The sequence below is a fragment of the Haemorhous mexicanus genome, chromosome 11 (genome assembly GCF_027477595.1).
Source record: "Haemorhous mexicanus isolate bHaeMex1 chromosome 11, bHaeMex1.pri, whole genome shotgun sequence".
Classification (NCBI taxonomy): domain Eukaryota; kingdom Metazoa; phylum Chordata; class Aves; order Passeriformes; family Fringillidae; genus Haemorhous; species Haemorhous mexicanus.
The window spans coordinates 16,948,015-16,974,391 of record NC_082351.1 but is presented as its reverse complement, the minus strand read 5'-3'; the positions used below and the strand labels follow the sequence as shown (position 1 = coordinate 16,974,391).

Below are 26,377 nucleotides of genomic sequence, written 5' to 3'. Positions count from 1 at the left end.
CCTAGAGGAAGGCAATTTTTTCCTTTTATTAATTTACAATAGATTTGTAAAATAATCTTACAGCAGCTGGTTCTGCTTGAATCTGTTTCAAAAGTGTGATGTAAATACTGTCTCACACTATTTTGTTGCTTATTAGGGCTTCCTGGTAGGTGATACGACTGAGAGTGAGGGGAAAGAACACCACACATTTATTTTTAAGATTATCATCACAGCGATAAAACTTATGGGAAGAAGTGAGCATACTTTCTATCCGTATGCGTTAAAAACACACGTATTCAAAGTAAGCCAAATGTAAAAGCTACAACTGGAAGGCTACAAACACAGCGGGTACAGCTTAGCGCATTTTCAAGAGCTGTTTTAAACGTGTTTAAAAGGAGTAGCAAATTCCCAAATTAAATCACCCTATTTATAGCAAAGACAAAGAGTTTCACACAGCAGGAGGATGTACTAAAGAACCATTTTCCCCCACCTGTTTCCTTAGCAAGGGTTTAAGTATCTATATCTACATCTTCCTAGTATCGCATAGCTGAAGTAATTTAGCTTACACATTATGAAACAATAGGAAGGGTGAAAATAATCGATCTGGGATTCATTACATTTGGGTTTTTCACCAGTAAACTTCTGAGATTTTAATCTTCACTCAACAGATTAATATTTCATATCAGAGTCAGAGGAAAACAAACACCATAACCTAAGCAAAGTTATTTATCACTGGCCTACTCACTGTTCACACTTGGCTGCAGCAGGCACTGACTTACATCCAACTCATACAAGGAATGCAACACTGAGCAAAGCTTTATTTCAACTATAACACAGTATATCCATGGATTATAATCCTTGAGCAAACAGAATATCACAGTAATGAAGACCTTAGCATTACAAATATGTTAAAACAGCTTGCATTTGGGGTGATATTTAAGGTCAAGTTGTATCTGAACACAAGTATTAAAATATTATGAAAATTACCATTATGGAGTAAATAATGTTTTCTTTCAGATATAACCTCTAAAAGTACATTCCATTTTAAATTTGGTTTTCTTATTTTTCAGTACCAACAAGCTCAAACTGAGCATCTACATCCCCAACCTGCTCTATGAGAATGAAAAAGACAGAAATTAAGAACTATAAGCTCAGCCTAAAAATTAGCTCCCAACTTCTATGAAAACATGACCCTGAATAAACACAATCAAGAGGATACCATAGTGTCAGATATGCATCTAAACCAACTTATTATTTCAAATATACTCTCAAATTAAATTAATAGGCTTGTGGAAGATTCTGCAGAGTAAGAAATTTCTTATGCTAGGAAAAAGTAACATGCCTTGCCTTCTGCTCCTGCCCCCACAGCCAGAATAACTGAGAAAGTAAAAAGCTTGGGAATGTGATGGTAGAGGTGACAAGATGGGTAAACAGGCTGTGCTCCTGGGTTAGTATTGGGGTTACTCATCTGTGCATTAACCTAGAAAAGTATGATTAATTATTTCTTCTTGCAAGATACTAAAATATTAACTTACAAAGAAAAAAACCTTTGGGTTTTCTCACTGCTCTTTACTCAATTGCTGTCCCCACCTAACAGAAAAGCACAGAAAGCAACAGGCCCCTAGGACCACAGCACCTTAGTATACATATATTGTAACACAAAAGGGCAAGCAGCAAGTCAAGACTACACAGTAACAAGTTTGGGGGGTGTGTTTTTTTCCCCCCCACTTTTTTTTTTTAATGTTTATTTGGGGTTTGGTGGGGTTTTTTTGTTTTTTTTTTTTTTTTTTTTGGGGGGGGTGTGGTGAGTTTGTTTTTTTGAGAAAAAAAATTACGATGAGTAGGAAATTACAGAAGATATATATGATGTAATTTCTATATTTTATATTTTTTGATATATACATAAATGTTTGGGATAAGATAGGGTATAACTACATCGAATCAATATGTTTGAAGGGACTGTCTTGACTTGGTGAAGAATACCCATTCAAGATCTCATAGGAGACCAATATTAAATCATATCAGTACAAATCACTTCGGTGGGTTCTTAAATTCTTTTAAAGCACACCAAAATTTAACATTTGCTTTCTCAAATCTGTATCTATAAAAAGGCAAGTATTAAGCTAGCCCAGCCATGGTAAACTAAATTCAACAAATCTAAGTAGAACAGGAGACAGCATATAATTATGGTCCCTTGTCACTGCATGCCCCAACTCAACAGACACTTGCCCCTGCCCCTATTACTGTGCTATTTCATAGTCATAGGCAATTGCATTTATTTTTTTCAAACCACAGGCCAACATGAAGTCCTTGTCTCTGAGAACAGTCACCTACATGTATTCCTGCTTTAAATGGTTCTCTTCATTCAGTTTTTTTTCCTGGACATGTTCCTACATAGTTTTCCTTGAACTAGTTGCCCTATTGCTTCCAAAGTTAAGCTGCAGGAAATAAAATTAATTTCCTTCTTTGAAGATAATTTCATTTTACTCTCAGGCATGCTATGTGAGCACCTAACTGCAGCAGGGTAACCACTCTAACCCTGCTTGCAGGTGCCTGTCATGCACATTGCCAAACTCTCACCCATGGAGCTGCCATGCACTCAATATCCACACACCCAGATCTCCTTCCAGGGGAAAGCACCAGGGCAAGGAGAGTGAGAACTTGCACTGTGTCCCAGTAGTTAGGCAGAGTCAGAAGAGATAAAGACTCAGATTATTTGCATGTATGAAGTACTTAGGGGCCCAGATTTTTGTTGAAGTGATTTCCCTTTGCATGCAAAGAACAGGATGAGTCCCATTCTTTGTTACTAACTAACTGCTCATCCATCTCTTCATTCCGAGCATCATCTATAACAGGTTTTCCCTCCTTGTGGGCTCAAATGGTTCCAGTTATTGTCTTTTTAAACGTGAGCTTTACAACTGTAAGATCCATACGCATTCCCACTAAATCAGATTGAGAATCACATTGTGAGTTTACAGAAGAAAATATTACCAAGTTGTCTTTGTGACAGAACACTGAGTAGGTATAAAATTGCAATGGTCTCTATGCCAAGTTTTTTTTAAGCTCTCAGCTTGTAAGATGAAAGCCTAATTTGATATTTTTGTAGTTATATAACAGTTCTAATATTTTGTGACATTTTGTATTGTGACACTATAGATGAAATTGTCATCGGACTGACACCCTTTACTGTTTATTCCTTAATTACAACTGTTAACAACACTGCAGAGAAGCGTGCTAATCTGCCATCACATATTATGAAAACAACGTTATTGTTACAAACACCAACACCCACTCAACAGGATAATTCTAAGATGGCAGTTTCTGTAAAAAGTTATCAGTTTAATGGACACTTCAATAGAAAAAGTTTAAAATGAACTCCTAATATTACTGTGGAAAATACACAATTTAATATTGCACCTAAAGTTTTGATTTTATTGTGTCAGTGATTCTTCATGATGCATAGGGATATAATGTTTTTTGAATGGTGGAGTCTCTCTCTATGTAGTATGAAGATGCATAGCTCAGATAACTAGTAGATTAGTAATATTTGCCATCATTACATTTTCATATCCTCACACACTGGCAGAGGTACGTTTCTTTCCCTACTACTTCCAGGCTGGGGGCAGAATGGTGTTGTTGCAAGAGATTAAATTTTAACAGTATATTAACTCAAGTCCAGGTTCTTAACAATAAAAGAAATTAATATTTTATCGGCTTCTTTTGCTTAGGAAACAAACTTTCTGCAGGCCATGTCACACACCAGAAAGGATCTCCCACTGAACTCACACTTTTAGAAGTTCTGTACCAGTGAATTTTTCATACCAAGTTAGCTCAGTACAATTAAAACTCACTGATACTGCACCTCTGTAGGAGGAACCCGGGAAGCTGTTCAATGACTGAAAATGAAAATATTTACTTCAACTTTTGTATACACCTTGTTCTTGGAAAGCCACTGCCAGTTACCTCTCAGTTCGCTTCTTTCAAACTTTTCATGCCTCAGAAAAAGTTCACTTGTAGATTACATCAACAGAAAAAAACAGAATTAAGAGCAGCCTAGAAGTAGCAAAAAGCCCTAGAGATTTGTTTGCCAACTCGTTAGACAACAAATACAATGTAGGCAGCAGGAGGTTGGGAAAAGCTGCCTGGAGTGAGGTGTATGAGTGATCAAAGTGGCAATGACAAAAAAGCCAGGGAAAACAAGATGCAGAAATTCAAGTTTGTTCCTTCTGCAACTGCTCTTGTGAAGGTTCCTGCACAGGTTCCTGGTGCTAAACCAAGGCTACTCTGATGCACAGTCTGCTTTCTCTGCTAACAGTAAATTCTTCCTTTCTGCCTCATCCACGAGCAGGCATGCAGCACAGATGACTGAAGCGAAGAAAGATAATGCAAGAATCTGTCTTTACTTATCGCACTTATATGTAGAAGCAGAGGATTAAAAATAACATAAAACTCTTGTCACACTGAAAACCCAATTGCCTTGTGGAAATCTATACACCAATGTTTCTCATTCTTGATCCTAAAAGCCCATGTGAGGATTGCTTCTCTAGTACAGAATAAAAATAAGGAATCATACACAATGCAACAATAGAATGAAATGATCCCATATAATTAATTTTCATTTAAATTATTTACATTTCAGTTTAATGGCATGATATTCTGTTGATATCTGGATGATCTCCTCTGCTTAAATGATAAATTACAAAACAAAATGAAACTAAAATGTTTATTTTCGTGAATCTTCTTGAGGGTAGTTTATGCTCTGCTTTGTAGCTTTCATTTTCTTAAAGCCAATAGGAACTTCTGCTCTTCCTAAAAGAAACTCTTCCCATTTGGGAAGAGATTCTTTTATTGATGCCCAATAGAGAGTCTGAGAAAGATATAAGAAAAAATAAACTTAATTTCAAAATCTGTGTCAGCCAGTTTAAAACAATATAGAAATGCAATGCATTATTAAGTCTTACTTTAAGAGTAAAGCAATTCAGAAAAGAACAACGTACTTAACATATGAAATTTTTAATCTCTTGTATAATACAAAATATCAGCTTGGAAGTATTTCATTCTGCAGGACAAACTGTGAAGTGACTGCATGTGCCCTCTTGTGGTAAGCAAGACATCGGTTTAGACCTTACAGTACCTTTAATAAACGATTTTCCATGATTATATACTTTTCCAAAAGCAGCATTTATATTTAAGCATGTATGTTACTGGAATTTCATTTTGCAGTGGAAAAAATGTTAGAAATGAAGGCTGCCCCTTCACCAATGTAAAGCGATTATTCTAGTAAAGTTTACAGTACTATACAGAACTATAGTTCAAAATATTTGAGTAAAATTTTAGACTTGATAATTCACTGATGAAATAATCATATCCAGTATTTGGATCATAAATTAAAATAAGAATAAAAAGGTGATGCATATTTAGCAAGTGGTCTAGGAGAATCTGTGGATCATCTAACCCTTCCTCTTGCTTTACACTGCACCTCTGAGTAATAAATTTAACATATTATTTATCTGTGTTATTGCTCATTCATCATTTTTGTGTTGGTACCCTAAGGATAACTGTTGTTTGTAGGATTTCCAGGAATATTTTAAGCACCAGGTATAATTTTTTCCCCACAAAATAACATGATCTAAGAACTGTGCTAAGATAGCACTTTAATCCATCCACATATGTAAGTATTTATTGTCATTGATGTCCATTCAGAAAAATGTAAAAATGTAATTTTGCAGTAGGAAACAGTTATGATACATATGTAGTGAGCCTTTTTTCTTTACTTAAGTATATAATGAAGGAGAAGTGTAGCATAAAATTGAAGATCTCCCTGCACAGTATTAGATTCCTGGCTAATCATTTTGATCCTTACATGTAACTCAGATATAACTATGGCTCTTGCAGGTTTACAAAAATATTTTCTTCAACAGATTTACTCAAAGAATCTTTTTTGACAAGCATATGTGCTGTCACACAAAACTACTCCGACTCAGCAAGCTGGGGATCCATTATAGCCATAACTTTCAGAGTATATTAATACAGACACATATATGGCTGAGTGAAATATGCTCAGAAGTGTTTTGGAACAAAGCATGCACAAGAATTTTGTACCATGAAAGAAAGTTTTCTTTTCCCACTATTTATAGCACCCTTCTCTAGAAGCATAAAAAAAAAAAAAAGCTGAAAGAGGATCTTCTCCTTCAAATAGTAACTCTGTTCTCTCCAAAATTTCACCACTGCTGCAGAGTGCAGACATTTTCCAGCCACGAGCAATCGCTCTGCAGCCTCCAATTTGTGCTGACTTTGCTTGAGGAGCAGCTTCACACCTACCATGGACTAACTGACCCAAACACCTCGAGAGGTGCCTCTAAAGTCACTGAAGAGTCTAAAACTACTTCTGAACACAGTCAAGACAGGTTGAATGTTTAATATTAGTAGGCTGGCGTCTTCCTTAGCATCATTCAAAATGTACAAGTATTCAGGAAAGGATGTACCCTTTTGCCTAAAAATGTCTAAAAATAATAAAAAAGCCACGGAAGGGGCATAGCCAGTGTGCACCCTGTCACAGCCACAGTAGGCTATTTACAAAATGCAATGACAGATGAAAACTTTGAACAGTAACCAGAACAAGAAGTGATGCCTCTCCTTTAAGTAATAGCCTAAGCATGCCAACACTTGCCCAGCAGGTGTGAAGCTGAGGTACAATACACCTCTCTTCACAGCTGACAGTGCTGAAACCTGGCCCTGAGCCCTGCTCTGACAGAGCCCCAGCACCCAAACCAGCACGGGACACTCTGCTCCTGGGCCTCTGGGAACCAAGCCACCACACAGCACAAACACAAACCACTGGGGCAAGAAACAGATGGGAATCTGCTCAAATTTTTATCTTGAAGTAATGCTTTAGGGACTGCAGGTTGAGAAGAAAAAAAAACAAAAAAAACCCGAGTGTTCCTGGTGCAGTACTTTTCATAGGCTTCCATACAACTCTAAAATAATTGATGTGAAATTTTCTCTGTTCATGCTGATATAAACTGCTGACCCTGAAATGTAAAGATGACAATCTGTGGTAAACTGAGAATGGGATGGCCATATAAAACAAACTAAATAGCTCTGGCATAGTAAACACAGTAATCTTCTAATATTCACAATATTGGCTTTTTAATATTTGACTTAATTTTTAAATAAAGTTTGCGTGGATCTGAAAGCTGCTAAATATTTCCACCAGAATGCTCCAGAATCTAAGGACCTTGTCCCAGAATTTAGGTTCAGCTTGCTACAACAGTACACAGGCCTTTGGCTATACCAGTCACTGGATTTTAAAATCAATTATTTTCACTTTAAGAACATGCTTCAGGGAAAAAAAAAAGCAAAATATTTGGTAAACAGCAAATGGAAACAAATGAAAAGACAGAGTTCTAGGACTTACTTCTAACTTAACAGTATCAGGATGTGGAAGCAAATACATTCTTTCTTGCAGCTTTTTTTCTGCTATTTCTATATCCTAAAACACAAGCAAAGTATATTTTAAAAACAAGCACTGGGAATTTTAAAAGAAAAATACACACATAAAGACATTTAAATTAACTAAATAAACCCACTACAGCTAAACAGCATTCAAAAATTAACACTGAAGTTCAAGTATTTGTTTAGTCACTCTGAAATACAACTTGTACTACTTAGACTAACACCCTACAGCTGCTAAATGTGTTTGCTGCACCTCTTTCATAAAAGAGTACATTTCACAACCTAGTAAGACTTCTGCTGTAAACACTGCTATTCTCTCTGGACACCAGGGTAAATGAGTCAAATTCTGCTGTATAGAACTTAAGGAAATAGAGGGGAACAGAACATTTCTCTGTGCTGCATAAGACTGAAGTATGTATTCTAGCTACTGTAACTGTAAAGTAACTAGGCAAATTATGTGCAAGATCTTTACTTCTCAAGACAAAGATGACTTGCTAATATGCATGCATAACATGTGCACATAAATGTAGAGCTGCAGCAAGCTGTTCACCAGACAAGCTTGGATGACAATGCACCTCACATAGTTTTCTTACCAAAAAAAAAAAAATAAAATCAGTATTTGGGTTTCTGCTTGTCCAGTGGATGTGTGCTGGATTCACACAGGCCCAAATAAATCTTATAAAAAAGAAACAACCAAAAAAATCAACAGCAACAAACAAATAAAAGCATGCTCCCAAACTAACCACCCTCCCCCTTTAAAGTTCTGACCTGTTCTTGTGGGCTTAGTTCCATACCCAAACATTGAAGAGATTGAGTGGTGGGCAGATGAAGAGAGACAGAAAGGGACGTGGGAGTGGGGTGTGAAGAAGCCAAAGCTGAACAGAGCGGAGGGGGAAAGAAAGTATAGCAGATGGCAGAGTTGGGAGCAGAGAGCGGGTGTGAAGAGTACAACAGAAAAACTAAATGAGAGAGGAAATTCCCCAAAGGGACTTCCCAAATATTCACCACCACTGCTGCTGAAATGAAGAGTGAGATTCTGGAGGAGCATATCCACAAGAGAGACCAAACATGATTACTCGTATTGAATAATAGCCAGTCTGAACACATCAATAAGTAAACAGTGCTCAACTCAAGTTTAGTTCAGAAGAGTATGATTAATAAAAGCAAAAACTCAGCCTTGCTGAAGTTTAACTTAGTGACACACACAGTCAGATTGTTCAATTTAGTGTTCATCTTCTTTTATTTCATTAATTCATTTTACAATATTCTCTCGTACATAATTACAAACCTAATCCAAGTAAAATTGTTCCTCCCTTTTCTACAGCAAAATCCATACCACTGTAGGAAGCTAAAGGATGTCTGAGAAAGAGTAAACTAATTCTCAGATTTATCCAAGTTCTCAGAAGCAGCAAATGGCTGCCCCCTCTCAGGTAAGAAAAGACTAGTGGAATAAACATATAGAGGGAACAGGAAAAAGGACATAGGCCATTTGAAATCAGGATGTCAAAATAACAGAGGCCAACACAGATGTAAGTGACTTAAGCAACGAATTTCTCTGTTGCACACACTTAGAACAGACACACACAAACAGCACCAAATGAAGATTGTCTCAGAATGGCTCAGGCCAAGTCTGGAAAAGTTATCCCCATAACAAACCAGACTGAATAAAGATCATTCAGTAATGTTCACCTCATATTCTTCCACTGGATTTTCCTCCTTTCTGATTCCTTCTTCCTAATTACTGTAGGAATTTTAACAGGAAGGAAGAAGAATATCAATCATTATCTCTTTATAGACTCAGCCAAGTAACTGGAATGTTTATGGTGATAGGAAATGAAAGTCTTTCAGGCAAGAAAGGAGACAGCAGTTGTGCATATATGTTTAGCAGAGAAGGTCACTTTGGCATAGCCTAGATATTGGATGTGTCTTTTCATTGCTCACTCCAGTTTGTGTTGTGCAGTCTATTGTCATTCAGAATACTGATTTAATGACAGACAGTGAAAGAAATTTTTGCTGGAAGGTGTAGTATGCTTTAGAAAATAACTGGAACTACTGGAAGATTAGATGGCACTTCTTGTGTGTCTACACAACTGGTAAGCTTTGTAGGAAAAAATAAATCCCTGTCATCAATATAAAAATAAATACATCAGCAGTATAAACTTCTCTGGAAAAAAACCAGCTAATCTAATATGTCACTGTACTGAAAAAAAGAGAGCATCTTACAGTGCTTCCCCTAAAACCACAAGGACTGGAACAAAAACAATTCAAGACCCTTCCCCAGAGGTAAAATGGAATTCATGACACATGCATTGCTTTTAGGGGACCAAATTCAGCTGTCACTTATATTGATATCAGTCTGGCACAATCACACTTAAATAATTCTGGAATTGCATGCCCGGGAAGGAAAGCAAATTTGTTCTAAATTACCTTTCCAGTACTAATTACTATATAGCATACTCTTTCTTTTCTATTTCATGTTACAAGCTGTTGCACAGTAATACATATTTCTAAACACAAGAAATATCACTGAGAAACAAATGTCATAAATTAGATTACAAATACTAGTCTAATTTCTGCTTTTATTACGACAACATTATATAAGCACCAAATGATACAGATTTCCCTAATCTGCAGTCTCCCTCTAAAGACATTGAGGAAAATACTCTGATAATTATGCTAAAATGCTGAACAAATGCTTATAATGTCAAAATTTCAATTAAAAAAAAAAAAGGTTAGTTCCTTGCTTCCTACTGATTAGAATTTAAATTAATTTTGAAATCTTTCCTGTGCATAAATTCCAACTAGCACAGAGAAAGAAAAATGGCTTTTGCTATGATCTATTACTGAAAACAACTGATTTTGCTTACACGCAGAAAACCAGAAATGCAAATAAAAAAATAACACTTCGTCATGTCCATGTATTTTTGAGTAGGCCAAATCAACAACTCTCCACATGGTAACTGTGAAATGTACAGTGCCTGGTATCAGGAACAATATTCTGAATCTGGCACATTAATCAGTCTTGTTTTCAAGCTTCTCATATATTATGCTGCATAGATTTTTTTTCCTGTTTTCTTCTGTTATCAAAAAGCATCTGCAGGAGTGCATGCTTGTTAAAACTAGGATAAAATTAATAGATTTAAATTGATTTATGCTATTTTATCCTGCAACAGAATTTGTTTTGATACATATGTTTTTGCTTTTTTTCTGTACAAACATCAACATTTTTGACACTTGAAAGGAACAATTTTGAGGATGTGACAGAAGATAGCAAATATCTGTTTAACTGCAGAAATATTTACACTCTGTATATGTCTGAGCTATTGTTACCATTTCCACTACAATATAGCTTTCAGGATGGAGAAATATACTCTGCATTTATTGTGTTTGCCTGTATATGTAAACTGAGAATGCATTAATAAACACAAATGATTTATAAAACCCTATATTTACAAAGTAAAAATCTAACCTAAAATGCCTATGGAAACTAGGAGTCATAATGGCTGAAATTACTAAATCAACGGAGCAGGAGTTATGGAAAAAACAACCAAACCACCCATTTATCCTCAGCCTGTCAATGAAGCACCTACACTTGGTATACCAAATAAAGAGGGGCTTGATTGTCCCTGTCCAGAATGTACCAGTTCACCAGCCCAAGCTGAAAAATCTTCTTTGTCACAGAATAGTTAAGAAGGCATTCCTGGCTAACTGTTCTCGTCTGCTCCTCTCTAAATAAACATGTCTTTCAAATACACACCCTAATGAAATAGAATTATACCCACCCAAAATGTGAATATTTTAAATCTGAACCAGGCTCTGCATGACCAAAACCCAAAGAAATTCTGGTGACACAAATTAATCTTATAATTTTCTAGAGTAAAACTTACTTTTTCAATAAACACAATACATGTATTATGGACCCTTCATAAGTAGGAGCTTAAGGAAAAGGCACAGGAGGTTCAGTTTTCTGCTGCCTCCTGAAAAACTGACACACATTTTTCAAATGCATCATGTCAGTGGTCAAGTGCATCTCTTCAAACTCAAATGCCTGAGCTAGGGGGTCCAGAAGAGCCTTTCAGTATTCCAGTCCCTGCCATCAAACTCAGATCTTTTTAATTGCCTAGGAAACATGATAACAGGTATGCAGAACAGCTATGAACATTATTAATGGTGTCACCCCCATAAAGGGCCGGAAACACCAAACACTGCTTTTACAGTGCAAAGCAAGCAAAACGCTTGAAGTCACTCTACACCTCTTTAGAGAAAAATATTAAACCTCTTCCACAGCCTGTCACAACCACAGCAGGAGAACAGCTCCTACCCTTGGCCCAAAGCACTGCAGCCTGGTCAGCCCATTTCCAAACATGCCTGCAGCATAGAGGGGCTGTGAGTCCTGACAGACCCCTAAGTTCTCTCAGGCAGACATGTACTAGCATGTGTTACATCACTACATGTGCTTAAAAAAAATAAAAATACATAGTAGCAGCTGCCACCACGAGGCTTTTGTAAGAAGGGCACGGGAAATAGGTAGTGATGCCATCAGATAATAAAGACTTGTCATTTAATACTTTTTGGTCAAGTTCCAGAAGAGGCAACCATAGAGAAGAGAATTCAAATGACAACTACAGAGCAAACGCTTCTCTTTTTTTTTTTTTTTTAATTATCTAAGCTACATAACTGTGACATTTTGATACGGTTCCTGGTAGTTGCAGAAACTTACATTTAAAAGTGCTGCATTCCTTTTATGAGCTGCATCAGCTGCTTGAGTTTGCCATGTCTTTTTAGTCTTTTTGTCTCTTAGATAAGTCTCCATCTGCTGTAGCAGCTCTGATCTCTGAGACAGTCTACAAAGGAAAACATTTTGCTAAGTGGGTAGAACATTTTGCTCAGGAGCTAGAAAATAACCTTTTTACCTTACCCAGTTTTCTCAAAACTATGGGGCTAATTAAGCCGGCTGCAGGGTGGGTGTGCTGGGGGAGGGAAAAGGTACAGGCAGGCATCACCTGCTGTGCTACAAAGCTATAATGTTGCAACCAGCAGTCCTTAAACGCTGAGGTGCTTAGAAACATTGAATCTCCCCCAAGAAGGAAAGACAGGGTGGGTTGGGGTGACTTGATCAGTACTACTTTTGCTCCTTGGCACGTACTAGTTGTTACAAGAAAAGCAAATTTTCCTGAATCACTACTGTATTTGCCTCACAATTTGAGTTTACAGGGCAACAAAGAAGCAACTCTATAATTGAGGCATTGAGTGAGAGAATCCAATTACCTTCCCCAAACAGGAATTTAACAGTGACAGGTTGACAATGGAGATCTTAAACCAGTACCACCATTGGAAGTCAAAAACCTCATCAACCTAAATACCCTAAACGGCAGGCAAGGATGCTAATTCCCATGGTTCCTGAAGGAAGAGTGCCACCTCCTGGAACTCTAGCCTCTTGCTGCAGAACCACTGCACTGTGCAGAGCTCAGGTTCACTGGCACCGAGGGTCGTGGGCAGGGAGGGAGAAAATCACAAGACCCAACACAAACTGCTGCACAGAGTGTAGGCAGAGCACAACTACTCACATCTCCTCATGTCTTCTAGCAAGGTGAACCTCCTGAGCCAAACAGGATGACATCCTCAGTTGTTTGCCCCAGTTTTGTACTCTATAAAAGGAAAGCCAAGTGAAATTAAAATCTTCTAAAGATGTACATTAACATACACTTTCCAGTATTAAACCATTCTGGTTAAAAAGCTGCACACATTATACACGTCAGCTATCTACATAAAACCTGCCACAAGGCATTGCTACAATTTGATTTGAATACATTCACACTACTAATGTTCACAATTATGTTTTAGGAAAATGCTACTGTACTCTAATAATTTATGAAACCCGAGATTTTTTCAGTTTCAGATTCAGCACTCAGTTGTCTCGAGTTTCAGATGCTTATAACCACACACACACTTTGTGGTTACATAAATTGACTATTGCTGTTTACATTACTGATTTCTGGCTTTTATCACGTTACACTGAACACAGTTATACTTGGAAACTACTTCTCACAGATACAGGGACCTGTTCATAGGAAACTACATTTAAATTGTTTAGAACTTAATGGATTTTTTTCTGAGCTATTAAGGAGATCAACTGCCCACTGATGCAAATAAAGATCCTACAGTACTGTTTAGAAGACTGAAAATGCTTTGGCTACTTTTTTTTCCACCTCAGAGGTGACTGCGTTTTTACTTTAAGTAAAATTAAATAACTTGCCACGTGTTGATAATGTCAAGGGGTGGGAGAACTAAAAAAGCTCATCAAGATAACATTAGTTAAGGCCTCCTCACTATCATGTGTCACACCTAACTCTGAAACCAGCGATTTACATGTGGCCTCTGCTGACGCTGGGGTGCATCTTTTAGGGATGTATGTTTTATCACACTCTGAAAACGCTTCTGTCCGCCTGGCCTGTTGCTATTGCTTAACCCCGTTTAACACGGAGCACATCCATTCAGCGCTCATTCCTTCAGCAGGGACACTTCGTGCTCTTTGCGACACACCTTTACCGGCGACAGGGGAAGCCAGAGCATCCCGCCGCCCGTACCGCCTGTCCTTAAGGGAGCCTATAGCTGACAACAGGAGCGATAAACCAGCACCATGGTGCGTGACAACCCGGCACCAGCCTGAGCATCCTCCGCCCGCCGCACCGTGGGGCAACCGCTGCCCTGGGCGGATGCCAAGGCCTGAGGCAGCCCGGGACGAACCTCCGCGGGCAGTCCCTGGAACTCCAGCAGCCCCAGAGAAGCCCCTCGGGCCGAGTGCGGCACCTCCGCCCCAGGACCCACGGATACTCCGCCTCAGACCGCGGCCCCAACAGGGCGGGAGGGCCACGGCCGCAGCGGGGCCGCGCACCGCCTGCGCCCTACCACTGGGAAAGGGGGGGGGGGGGGGGGATGGATTTACGATCTCTTTGAAAGGTACCATCCCGTATGATTACGGGGGAATATGTCAGGAAATAAAAATAAAATACCAAATACACTAGCTAGTTTACCTTTAGCCTCGCCGGCTTCGAAAAGCAAAGCAACCAACCGCAATGGTCTCCGGGACGTCTTAAAACCCCCCGCCCTCGCTGCCATGGAGACGGCCGGAAAGGTGGAGCCGAGCAGTCGCTTTGGTGGGCGGGATTAGGCGGGGGCGGGAACGGGATCGGCCCCTGTGATTGGAGGAGCGAGAGGGCGCGGGGCCAATCACGGCCCGGGGCGGGAGCGCGGGGAGAGGCGCCTGGGGGGCTCGAGTGCCGCGTGCCCGCGCTCCCCCTCACGGAGCTCGCTCCCCCTCACGGAGCTGGCGTCCCGGAGGCCCAGGGGCTCCTGCCGGGATTTGCGTTTAAAACAAGTGTTCCTCCCTCTGTGCAAGGCACAGCTTTCTATGTCAGAACCGGGGCAGCGCCCGGCAGCTCCAGCCCGCTTCTCCACATGGTTTCCAAACCTGCTGGTGGGATCGTGCCGTGTGTCAGACCTGAGTTCCTTCCTGGTCTCAAGGCTGAAGGGTTGCTGAGGCGAGTCTACTCCTTTATATGCAAACTTACATCAAAATATACTCCAAGTAAAAAAGCACAATTAATCCACCTTTTTTGTTTTGTGTAAATGTTTTGTCCTTCACAGAAAACACAAAAAATTTCCAAGCTAAACCTGAAAAATATTTTTTTATCCGTTTCATTTGTGCAGCTGTAGATTTCTAAAAGCTGCTCTGAAAGTGCTTGTCTTGTTTTAAGAAGATGTTAAATGTTTTTTTAAATTTTTTTTTTTAAATGTTTTACATCTAAGCATCTCATCCTAGTTTGACAACTCATCACGAGCCTTTCTTACTGCTGATCAGAAGCTGTTTCTTGTGGTTTTTCATATTTTCTACTTTTTCCCATTTTATATTTCTGCAACAAATTCACTTCATGACATAAGCAGAAGTTCTTTAAAGTACTTGTCAACTTACCCTTGCTTATTGAAGCAGTCAAGATAAATAGTACTTAAAAATTATTTTAATTTCTTTTTATCATTGCGATTTAAAGACAAGGTTTTCCAATAAATGTCAGAGGCATAAGAGTCAGTCCTCATTTTTAATGGTGCCAAAAGCTAATTGTTATGGTCGCACTAACTGCAACAGAAAGGCCAAGTGTTTTGCATATTTTACTTTGAGCTACGCCAGCTCTCCGTAATGGCTGTGATCTTTCTTTCTTTGTAGCATTTAATGAATTTCAGGAAGAAAAGAGACAAACTGAAGTTTGGTTTACATAGACCATTACAGATGCCATTTGTGATGAGCATGCCTAGAGCATTTTAGTAAAGTTACAGACACTATCAATTGTTCAGTACTGTGGAAAGAGACAGGATAGAAGACATAATTTTCTAATGGCTAATTTCTTATGTGACAGGGGGTGAAGTTCATAGCTACTCAGCTATAAACTCTCATTTTAATCTAGATTGGTTCTGAAGTTGTCAAGAATATAAGCTTTAAGCTTATTGAAAAAAAAAATACTGTGCTGCTAACAGCTAGAAATCCCCACGTGCTGGCTTGGGCTGGGGTGGAATTAATTTTCTTCACAGTATCTGCTCTGGGGCTCTGGGTTTTGAATTTGTGCTGGAAACAGAGCTGATAACCCAGGGATGTATTTATTTCTGCTGGTCAAGGCTTACACAAAGTCAAGGCCTTTTCTGCTTCTACCCCATCTTGTGGGAGTGCACAAGGTGATGGCAGGGACACAGCCAGGACTGCTGATCCTAAGGATCCAGGTGACATTCCAGACCCATCCAGGGGACATCCCAGACCATATGGTGTCATGGTCAGGGTACAGAGCTGGGGAGGAAGTCCTGTACATGGGGAAAGGCTTTCTCCTGTGTCTGAATGCCCTGGCGCCTCACTGCAGTGTGTCCTGCTGTTACATGTGACCCATGTTGTGTGTGTCCCTGCCATAGCCTCCAGTTATGTTATGGATCTTTCAAAAAAACCCCACCTTTAATAGTTTTTAATAAAAACCTTTTTTCCACCCATATTCTGTCTTCATTAAATATTTCTATGTGAGTTTACTGTTGGATCACTGCTGTAAAAATTTGAAAAATTAGATGCCTGCCAGTGGGTCCTTGAGATCTGTATTTACTGTCCATATGGATTAAGGACCTAATGTTAGTGCCAAAATGGGAATATTGTGAGCCTTGCTCTTTTCTAACCCTGCAACTTGATTTTGCTCTGAAAGCTTTGAGGGTTTTCTGAGTGAAATTGGTGGATTGGGACACTAGATGGCACTTAAATACAGCTAACAAGGATTTTTGTCTCTTTCAACACACAAAAACAGTCTAACACATCCTGTTCTAACATGCAGTTAATTATATCCTCAAAATGATGTCTTGGATTGATATTACTAAACAAACATATAAAAAATGTAATTACAGACAACTGAAATAAATACTGTGGGCTTATAATTGCAAGATATGTTTTTTGCTTGTAATATGCTACACACCTGTGCGTAGTTTATATAGATAGTATTTTATTTTGTCATTTTTACTAACATTTAGGATGGCACAATTTAGCTTTATGAGCGTTTATTTACTGCTACCAATTTTTGCCATATGTCAGTTTTTAAAAAAGGAAATGTTTTTATATATTTGGATTGCAAGACACCAGTATTTCAAAGGGAAAAGTGTAAGAAAGGAATTTTCTTATATGAAAACACTTCAAAACTTTTTTAAAGAATTGCACATACTTTGAGTTTTTTTTTCTTTACTTTCCACTTCTTGCTTCCCTTACCTTTTGGAGGTACACCTCTATTGGTACAGTAGCTGAATATCCACTTTGAGGTCTATCTGTAAACATTTGTTGGGTGATATCATTGGTGAAATGCAGCAGGCCCATGGGACAGTCTGAGAGCTGTGAAATCCCATCAGAGAGCAGCCTGTGGCCATCACCTTGGCTTATGGCAGTTCTCTATCAGCTGCAGAGGCTCGGCAGCATTTCAATCAACTGCACAAGCCCTGGGCAAAGCTGCTTTGAGTTACTACAAGCTAAAGGGTAAAGGCATGCAAGGAAATGCCTCCCAGAGCAGGAGTGAGCTAATAAAGTATTAAACTTAGGAGGGTAAAAAACAGGCTTCTAATTCCTCTTTCACATTCCAATATTCAGAGACTAGCTCTCAACATTTCTGTTGTCAGGTCCCCTACCCTTCTCTGTCCTGTGTTACAAATTGTTGTCTTCTTTGTAGTTGTGATATTAGAGCTGAGATGAAGCTCATAAATGGTAGGACAACTCAACAACACATTCTTGTATTTGGGTTTTGGGTTTTTTGGTAGCTAAAGGTGTGTATTTGGTGTGGGAAATACTGGTGCACATGTGCAAGTCAAGAGCTGTTGAAAAAAAAAATTGTAACACATTACGCTAAGCTTAGACAAACTAATGTAATCTGTGTGTGCTTGTTGGAGTTGCCCCCAGACATCAGGAGATCTGTTTCAGGTGAGCCAGAACCCAAACAGCAGACCAGGATGGGCTCAGCAACCATCAGCTGGTGCAAAAATAGTCCAAGAGACAGCTGGGCCAAATTCAGAAAAAGAGGTGGGAGACCTGTGTGAAGAGGAAGAACCAACAGCTGTGTGTGTGGGGGTGCAGAAGTGGTGGAACTCCAGCTGGTTTGTGTGCCTGTCAAAATGTGGTATAAAACTGTATGCCAGGCCAGACTCTGTCCAATGTCAAAGAAAAAAACACTGTTCTTGAAAAAAAGAAAAAACCACTGTTCTTGATAAAAATATTTTCTTCATGCTTCAAGTAGGGATAGAAACCTGATAAATAAAACAAATCTAAGAAAATCAGTATTCACCTGCATTTTTTTTTCTTATTTCTTTTTTCTTTCGAGGAAAGTTCTTTAAGGTTCTGTAAATATAAACTAAACTAGACAATTCTTCAGTTTACTGATACACCCACTCAATCTTGTCAAGGGCATACATGCCCCAACAGGTGCTCTCCATCAGTAGTGTCTATGGTATAGCTGCTTCTTTTTGAAGAGCTCATGAAAATAGTTTGGCCCTTAAGTAATAACATTACTCTTCCAAGAAAAAAAAAAAAGTACAGGTCTCCACTGACTTTAACAGATGTACAGGTAGTTGAATGCTTTACAAGTAATTATAATAACTATTTACAGTAATTAACTTGAATCTAATTGCTTCTCAGCATGTTAGGATAGTAAATTAAAACTTTATTTCAAACAACTCCTGTTGTCTGTTTTCACTAAACTGCACATAGGAAACACATTTAAAAACTTCTTGGAGAAGCACCATTCTCTGTTCCTGATTGTGGTACTTTGAATGGATGTGCTTAGCTTCGATCTTTCAACCAGCACTTCTCTTACCTATGTAGCCTTGATATTTCTTCCCCAGCATGAGGGCAAGCTCCTCCTGAGAGCATAAGAAGTGCATGTGAACAAGAGGGACAGAAATACACTATTTGGCTCATAAAGTCATGTCAGATGGTTTATACAGGGGAAAGCTGATTTTCCCTGGTTCCCTCCCTAATCAGTGCAGGGAGCTCAGCTCTCCTTGACCACAGTGTAGACCTGAGCAGAGCATTTGGAGCTGCTCTGAAGGACCAGAGGTATCATTCTTTACAGGCTGTGTAGGGAGCTTTGAGAAACTGCTTTCCTCAGATTGGTGCCTGCAATTATGTACCTGATCAGTGTCTGACCATCTGCTTCCAAACCATTCCCAGCTTATGTCTTTCACACCCTAGTGGAGGTTCACTGGAGCTCCTCAGGACTGCCTTTGACTGCTGCAGACAGAAAGTCTGTCAGCTTTGGCCTACTTTGGGATTCCTGTTTGAAACCATAGCAAGTTTACTGAGGAGTAGGTCAGTGCCTGCTAATTTCATGTGAATTCAATCACATGCAGGTACAGCTGGTTATTTAAACACTCTTCCAACTGCATTCACACAATGCTTCAAACAAACTGGACTATTCAGCTTTGTGCTCTGGGATGATGATGGACACCATCTTGAGTTTCAGGCCATTTGCATTGTGTGTACAAGTCACCCTATAACTTTTAGCCACCCTAAGTAATGCTATTGGCATCTGGTCATACATTAAAATTGTCTTATTCTGTAATGATGATGCATCTGCAGCAGCAAAAAGTACTTTGAATTTTAATACATGCATTTATACAACTGTCAAGATGCCTTATATTAATAACTTGACTTTTACTGTAAGCAGAGGTAGAAGAAATAACAGCACCTTCACAGTTCTGGCACAGTTTCCTTATGAGCTGAATTCTCAGCCCATTGTCTCTGAATTTTGCCATACAAACCTGAGCAGCAGTGTTCTATTTTTAAATTTCTGTTTAGATTTTGAGTGCTTTTATTATGAATTTCTTTAATTCCAGAGAGAAATTAGAGAGGCAACAGTGCTTCTCTTGCTGCATAACACCAACATATACTGACAATAAAAATAACTGAACTTGTGCAGGAAGCCAGTTTCTAATAAACCCTTTTACTGGGTTGTTGTTATGAAGCTTGAGCTTTTCATTTTTTACAAAAAAGCCCCACTTTTTAAAGAAAGGTCAGTCAATCTTTTTAGAAAGATTTAATAAATGACTTTTCCCACCTTACAGAATTTAGTCTTTTGTTGAATTGTTTCTGTTCCTATTAAAGCCTCACAAAAATGTACCTTCTATTATATTTCTTCTAATAGGTTTCTCAGCCTTATAACTATAATAAATTTGTCGGTCTAGGTTCGCTGAACACTGGAGTTGAAAATCCTACCACAACAGATTAGAAATATAACCATTTCTAAACCCTTTCAAGAAGTTTTACCCTTTCTTTCAACACATTTTATGTACTCAGCAATTCAATGAATATAACCTTTCAGAGTCATTCTTTAAAGTCTCTTTCTTGGTGGTAGCACAGTTGAGCCATTTGATCAGTCAGTCAGAAAACCTGAGTTCTGTTCCCATCTCTGCCAGGGTGGATTCATAGTCTGAACCAACTTGCTGAAAGCCAACATTTTCTTGAGTGTTCATTCAGAGGAAATGACCAACTTGACCCACAAACGACCTGATTTTTTTCAGAGCAGCTGAGTGCTCAGACCTGCAATTTCAATAATTTTGAGCAGTACACTTAGCCCTGCTAAAATGGTTAAAAAAAGTCTAATAGCATCTTGTTTGGTAACCGGAGATGAAAAGCCTCAGAAGAAGCTTTTATAGCAGATTTTAAAAGATATGCAAAAATTTTAATTTTTTTTGCCTAATCTCTTTCCTCTATTTTGTTTCTATGAAATGTGATTGTTGGTTGTGGTTTTCCTTTTTCTTTTTAGGAGAGAAGTTACATTTCTTACAAACACAAAATACTGGTTTGATAAACAATTCTTTCCAGGAAATGTCTTAGAGTGTGAAAGAATGTAACAAAACCTTTAGAATATTAACAACCATCCTAAAAGCAGAGAAGCAAGGAGCATGATCACATAAATCTAAGAAAAGCAAACTGAATCTATGTAGCTCAAGCCTCGTGTTATAAAAAGAATCAACTTTGCTTTATAACACTGTGTGAAGTATAAATGTCAATGTATCATGATTCCTTTGTATGAATGAATTGGAAGGAGAAGAGAGACAAGAATTATCCAAGTAATATGAAAGCATAATTAATGAATACTTCCAAGGGACACAAATAATCTGCACTAACCCCAAATTACAGGGTTCTATCCTTCAATTTAATCCCTTCCCCTCAGGCTTACCCATAATCAGGAAATGGAGGAAAAGGTGGATAGTCTCACTCCTCTTTACTTTTGAGAGAATTGTTCAGCTGAGCTTCTTGCAAATCTGTTATGGGTCATTCTACTTATTTGACCAGCTGTGATGGTTCTGGTGTGTTTCTGGTTGCCTGAGCTCAAGAGAAATGAAGAGGTGTAGAGGAAGCTTTCAGGATGATCAAGAGATTGAAGCAAACTTGTTTTGTGGGAAAATATTAAAATATTTGCCTTATTTATCAAAACAGAAGTAGGAAGAGTATCTGATTGTTTTCTACTAACAACAGAATGATAATATTAATATTGGTGAAAAAGAGATTTTAAAACAAAACTAAAGTGCTGTGAGAAGAACAAATGGGCGTAATCCATTTGTGTCCCTGCCCATGGCCAGAAGGGTGGAACTAGATGATCTTTGAGGTCCATTCCAGCGCAAATCACTCTATGATTCTGTAATGAATAAACCTTCTATTGAACAGAGATGTTTTAAGGAAGTGCTTGAGCATCAGACAGATGAACTTTTAGACAGAATAGAGACGGAGGGAGAATGGGGTCGTTTTAACAGGGACCTTCACCCGTCTATGACTGGGAGCCTGAGTCATGGCTTTCTGGTGACCTTCGGAGGGAAGCCTGGCTTGCAGAACCTTTCCAACGGGAAGTTTTTCATAGCAGACCTGTTCAGTTGAGCTGTGCTGGTGAAATACCAGAATCCCACCACCAGTGCCAGTATTGCTATCAGCTGCTGGTCTTCATTGAGAGAAAACTTGAAAATTAAAGCTCCGAGTCACCTGCTGCTCTGTGCCTCTGGCTATGGATAAAATTGCAGTGGGAAAACCTGTAAAAAACACACAGTGCACAACTTGTGCAGCCAGCTTGGCTCTGTCTGCCAACTAAGCTGTGTTTGTGACATGTTTGTGCTATGTAGGGGTGCAGGGCATTGCTGCTACATTCAGGCATTGGGAGGAGAATGTTTTGAATACAGCATCTCTGTGTTGTGAAAATCTTCCTGTATGTGTAGGCTTCCTAATGTAACCTTCTATTTGCTGTGATCTCACTATGAGCTTTACATTACAAAGTCCTACATGACATTATTTGTGGTTGGCTGTTTGTCTGAACTTATTTCATAGCCTAAGGCACAGAAAGGCAGGTGAATTTAAATTTTAACTTTCAAGTTGGTTTTCAAATGCTGTCAGTTTAAAATATTTAAATAACAGCAAGTTCTAACAGCATTCTCAGATTTTCTTGCACTGTTGACTGTCTTTGGCCTTAATGAACCAGACTCCATTTATGATAAGAGTTATGGACAGCACTGTGGAGTCCCAGCTTTGAATAGCTGGGTAAAAATGTCAGTGCTGCCATTGATGTGAAAAGGGTCAATGGTTGCTTTTCTGTCATTTGTGGTTCAGCTTTGCAATAATGTAGTGCTTTCCCTGGAAAGATGAAGCAGTAAGAGATATGAGAAAAAATATACATTCCAAGGAATGAGAAAATTACTTTCCTTAGAGAGTGCCATTTATTTTCTTCATTAAATCTTATCAAAGAATGATATAAGTTGATAGTTGGTGGTTTAATTTCTGAAAATGGGTATGATGTACAAAAGCTGTAGAGCTATAGCAGTTTACATCAGTTTCTTAAAGAGAATGATTTTCTGTTTAAATGTGGCCTATTTGTTTATACTCTCTGTGTGTGAGTGAATGTAGCTGTGTACATGTGCATGCACTTATCTCTATTTCCAGTGATTTTTGAAGCTGACCAATTGCAGCCAAATTTAACACCAAGTTAAATAGTTTACTAGTCCCAAAGACAACAAAGTTCTAAGTTTTTTTGAAGATAGATGGCTATTCAGAGAAAAAAAAAAAGTAGTAAGGAGAGTTTAAAATTTGTAAGATGTCAGAGGGTTCATGTAGGCTTTTTTCCTATCAACTCAAATCTATAGAAAACCAGGCTCCTTGGTTCTGTTGTTCATAGAACTATATATCTACTTAGTATTTTTTCTGTATTTAAAGCAAGTGGAATGAAACCAGTTCATATAAGATATCAAACTATCTGTTGCTAAAATATGACTGGTATATTAATCAAGCCATTACTGAGATGCTCTAAATTTCCTCTCTGGAAATGTCTCTCTGTAATTGGGTAATCTCTCAAAATAATTTGTGATACCTTTTTACACATTGTGCCAACTGGAATAATCAAATAGGGATGGTTAAAGTTATGCTTTTATATTTGAAAAACATGGTGTGTAAGTTTTACATACTTTGAATTGTTTTAGACTTGTTACAGACTCTGAGAAGGGACTATTGTCTCTGCACTAAAAGACATGTAGGCAGGTGTAGAAATGGTTATTAATGCCTGTTCATGTGTGAGAAAATGTGAGTGTTGCTTGTAGGAGAGATCATGAAAGCAGTGGGATCCATGGCTAAATCCTACACAGTATGCTGAAGGTAGCAAGGTACATCACCACAAGATAATCTCTGCCAGTAAAGGATCATTTCCTGTTAATTGCTTGTGTTTAGAATAGAGTGGGAAGGAAACACAGATCTAAGGAAAAAGGGAATTTTTCTTTCCCTTATAGTTTTTCTTTCTTTTTGTGGTCTCATTTCATATGCTTGCAGGACTATAAGGAAATACAACTCTGGCAAGGCTGGAAAGTTAGGATTACATGTCTTCTTTCCTTCTCATCATCTACCTGGTGTGGTCTATGTTTAGGTTTCATTCACTTTAGATTTCATTCATTGCTCATATAAAAGCAACCGGACTAATTTTAGAAAATGACTCAGCATGATATGGGGGTGAGGAGGAAGAGAGACAGTGAAAGATCTCACAGCCTACAAGACAGATTTTTTATAAATGTGGCTTGGGAAAATTGTTTACTCTGAGTAAGATTTTTTAAAGGCAGTTAGATTACTGGCTACTTTATGGGCTGAAGTATATGCAGAAAATCAGATTAATCTCAGTGGAAACACTAAGTTAGAAATGGCATCATTCATTGTGAACTCTAAAAATGTTCTGCAAAGGCCCATTTATGGAAAAACAAGCCAACATCATAGGAGTCCTTTAGAAAGAACAATCCCTTTGCTGTCAGGGTGCAGGATTGTGATTTGTTTGCCACTACACCAGTGATGTTCCAGACTGATTTTCCCAACATAACACAGGCTGAAAAATCACAATTACTGAGAGTTTAGGAAAATCCAGACTACGTTGTGGTTTTAATAAGGGACAATAGAGGATACTCAGGGAAAGTGACAAAGAGCAGCAGACATCAGTTCTTACCAGGCTTTGGCAGTCTGTAGACCAGGCATATCCTGAACCAGGGATTCTTTCCACATCTTTGTGTTTACTTCTCAGTTTAAACTCCTTCATGTCAGTGTCTGAGGATAAGGTAAAGAGTACCATACATAAATAAAGACCCAACCTGTCTCTTCATTATGCATCCCCACGCTGCTGCTGGGGATGCACATGGGTCCCAGGATACTACTACAACAGAATAATTACTATTCCTCATGAATATCTTTGTCAGAAGATAGGTTTGCCTAAAATTGCTCAGAAAAATAGGCAGTAATGTTAAAAGCCAAGAAATGTAGTGATAAGGCGACAGAAAATTCTTGACTCTGCTGAAGTCAAAATGAACTTCACCCGTGGCTTTAGTAAAGCCCAGATTTTTGTCTTGAGAGTCTGCCCAGACAGCTGCTCTACCAGGACGTCCTGAGAGTGTCTCTTGCCCAAAGGGGCTCGAAGGAAAGGTGTGTTGTCATGTATTCAGAGAAATGGATTTTAACAAGCATGTGTGCACTGTGGATGACTGTACTACTCTTTTTGTGAAGAACCTGCTCTTTCCAGCTTAGCTATTCATTTTCACAAAGCCAGATCCTGCAGCTGAGCACTTGTGGCTGTCAGTGTCCTCATGCCACTTTGAGAGGGAGGACTGGCAGAAAACATTCAAGTGCAGGGGATTTTGTAAAAAACAGAGGTTGACTTGCTATTTAGATAGCACTGGAAAGTGACTGTTGTGAAAAATTAAAGACTTGAACATATACCACTTTTTTTCTCTAAGCTTTTCCCTCTTCTTTACACACAAATCAGGAAAAGAACCACTCCCTGTCCTTTAGGAATTTCTTCATCCATTTTACAGCAAGTTCTTCTGCTTATAGATTTAGTACTTTGTGTTGTGACCACCTAAGTGAAATAAATCTATGGAGAGCATGGCCCACAAGGGAAGCACAGTTTAGTGCACTGGTGAGGCTGTGTCCTCAGCCACTAGACAGATCTCCTGTGACAGGAAGATTGAAGGCAGCAACCCAGGGATGGGCATTGCCATGGCCTCATTGCTGCACTCAGACTCAGAAGCCGGTGTAGAACTCTGCTCACCCTGAGGCTTGTTAGTGAACAATCCTCAATTGGTCCTGTTCCCAAACCTGTCTGTACCAGCACAATGGCAAGAGCTCAGCTTCTGCTACAGGCATCAGTTGCCATGTGGGAAAATGCAGCCCACAGATTATTGATAACCATGCCCTAGGAAGAAGTGGAACTTCCCAAAATATCAAGAATGTACAATAAAATTCAATGAGGAATGCATAATAAAGTCAGGATTAGCTGAACAGAGAAACTTTTTAGTGCCTGAGTCCTGTGTTTTTTTGCTGTAATCTGTTGCAGTTGATACTACAGCCTTATAATTAGGTTAGTTTATAAATTATTAATAAATAATATGAACATCTAGCAGATAAGGATAACATGGGTTACAAGCTCATCAGCAGATAATGCTCTATAGCAGCAATAATCAACCTGCTGAACTCTGCTATCACCTATAACATTTGAGACCTATTTGTGAAAATGTCTATTAATTCCTATTAAATGTAAAAGGAAGTTTAATACAAGACATGGCCATAAATGGGTATATGTACAATATGAGATCCCTTATTCAATACTTTTTGTCTTTAAGCACTTGCTTATGCCCGCCAAGACCCTTCTGTAAGTAGGAAATGTGTACACTAGAACTCACCTGTGAGGAGAGGGAGATGTATTTCTCCTCTTAATGGAAAGCTCAGGCTTTGAGCTGGGCAGAGGCAATGATGGTTTCAGGGAGAAATGGAAGCATGGAACAGCTGTAAAAGCCAGCTGAGTGATGTGATGTCCTCTGAAGTCACCCCTGGCAGCAGCTATTCCATGTCAATCCAGTAGCAACCCCCAGCTGCAGGTACAGA

At 38.8% G+C, this 26,377-nt stretch overlaps 1 protein-coding gene across 3 annotated transcripts; it reads right to left on the bottom strand.

Annotated features, from left to right (window-relative positions):
• Positions 1-773: 773 nt before the first annotated feature.
• Positions 774-14,576, bottom strand: CEP15 (centrosomal protein 15). Of its 3 annotated transcripts, none has more exons than XM_059856707.1 (5): positions 14,469-14,576; positions 13,002-13,082; positions 12,155-12,278; positions 7,397-7,471; positions 774-4,846 (listed from the first exon to the last, which is right to left on the bottom strand). In XM_059856707.1, exons 2-5 carry the CDS (start codon positions 13,052-13,054, stop codon positions 4,703-4,705), a joined length of 396 nt encoding a protein of 131 aa, XP_059712690.1. In that variant the 5' UTR covers positions 13,055-13,082; positions 14,469-14,576; the 3' UTR covers positions 774-4,702. The 3 variants fall into 3 exon arrangements, with proteins under 3 accessions (XP_059712690.1, XP_059712692.1, XP_059712691.1); XM_059856709.1 differs by lacking the exon at positions 14,469-14,576 and adding an exon at positions 14,182-14,302; XM_059856708.1 differs by lacking the exon at positions 14,469-14,576 and adding an exon at positions 13,978-14,122.
• Between the last annotated feature and the right edge of the window lie 11,801 nt (positions 14,577-26,377).

Coding starts and splice junctions, on each gene's coding strand:
- CEP15 (XM_059856707.1), bottom strand. CDS start 13,054: ATGTCATCCTGTTTGGCTCAGGAGGTTCACCTTGCTAGAAGACATGAG. Junction 12,279..13,001: donor GCTAGAAGACATGAGGAGAT/GTGAGTAGTTGT, acceptor TTTCCTTTGTAG/ACTGTCTCAGAGATCAGAGC. Junction 7,472..12,154: donor GGAATGCAGCACTTTTAAAT/GTAAGTTTCTGC, acceptor CTTGTGTTTTAG/GATATAGAAATAGCAGAAAA.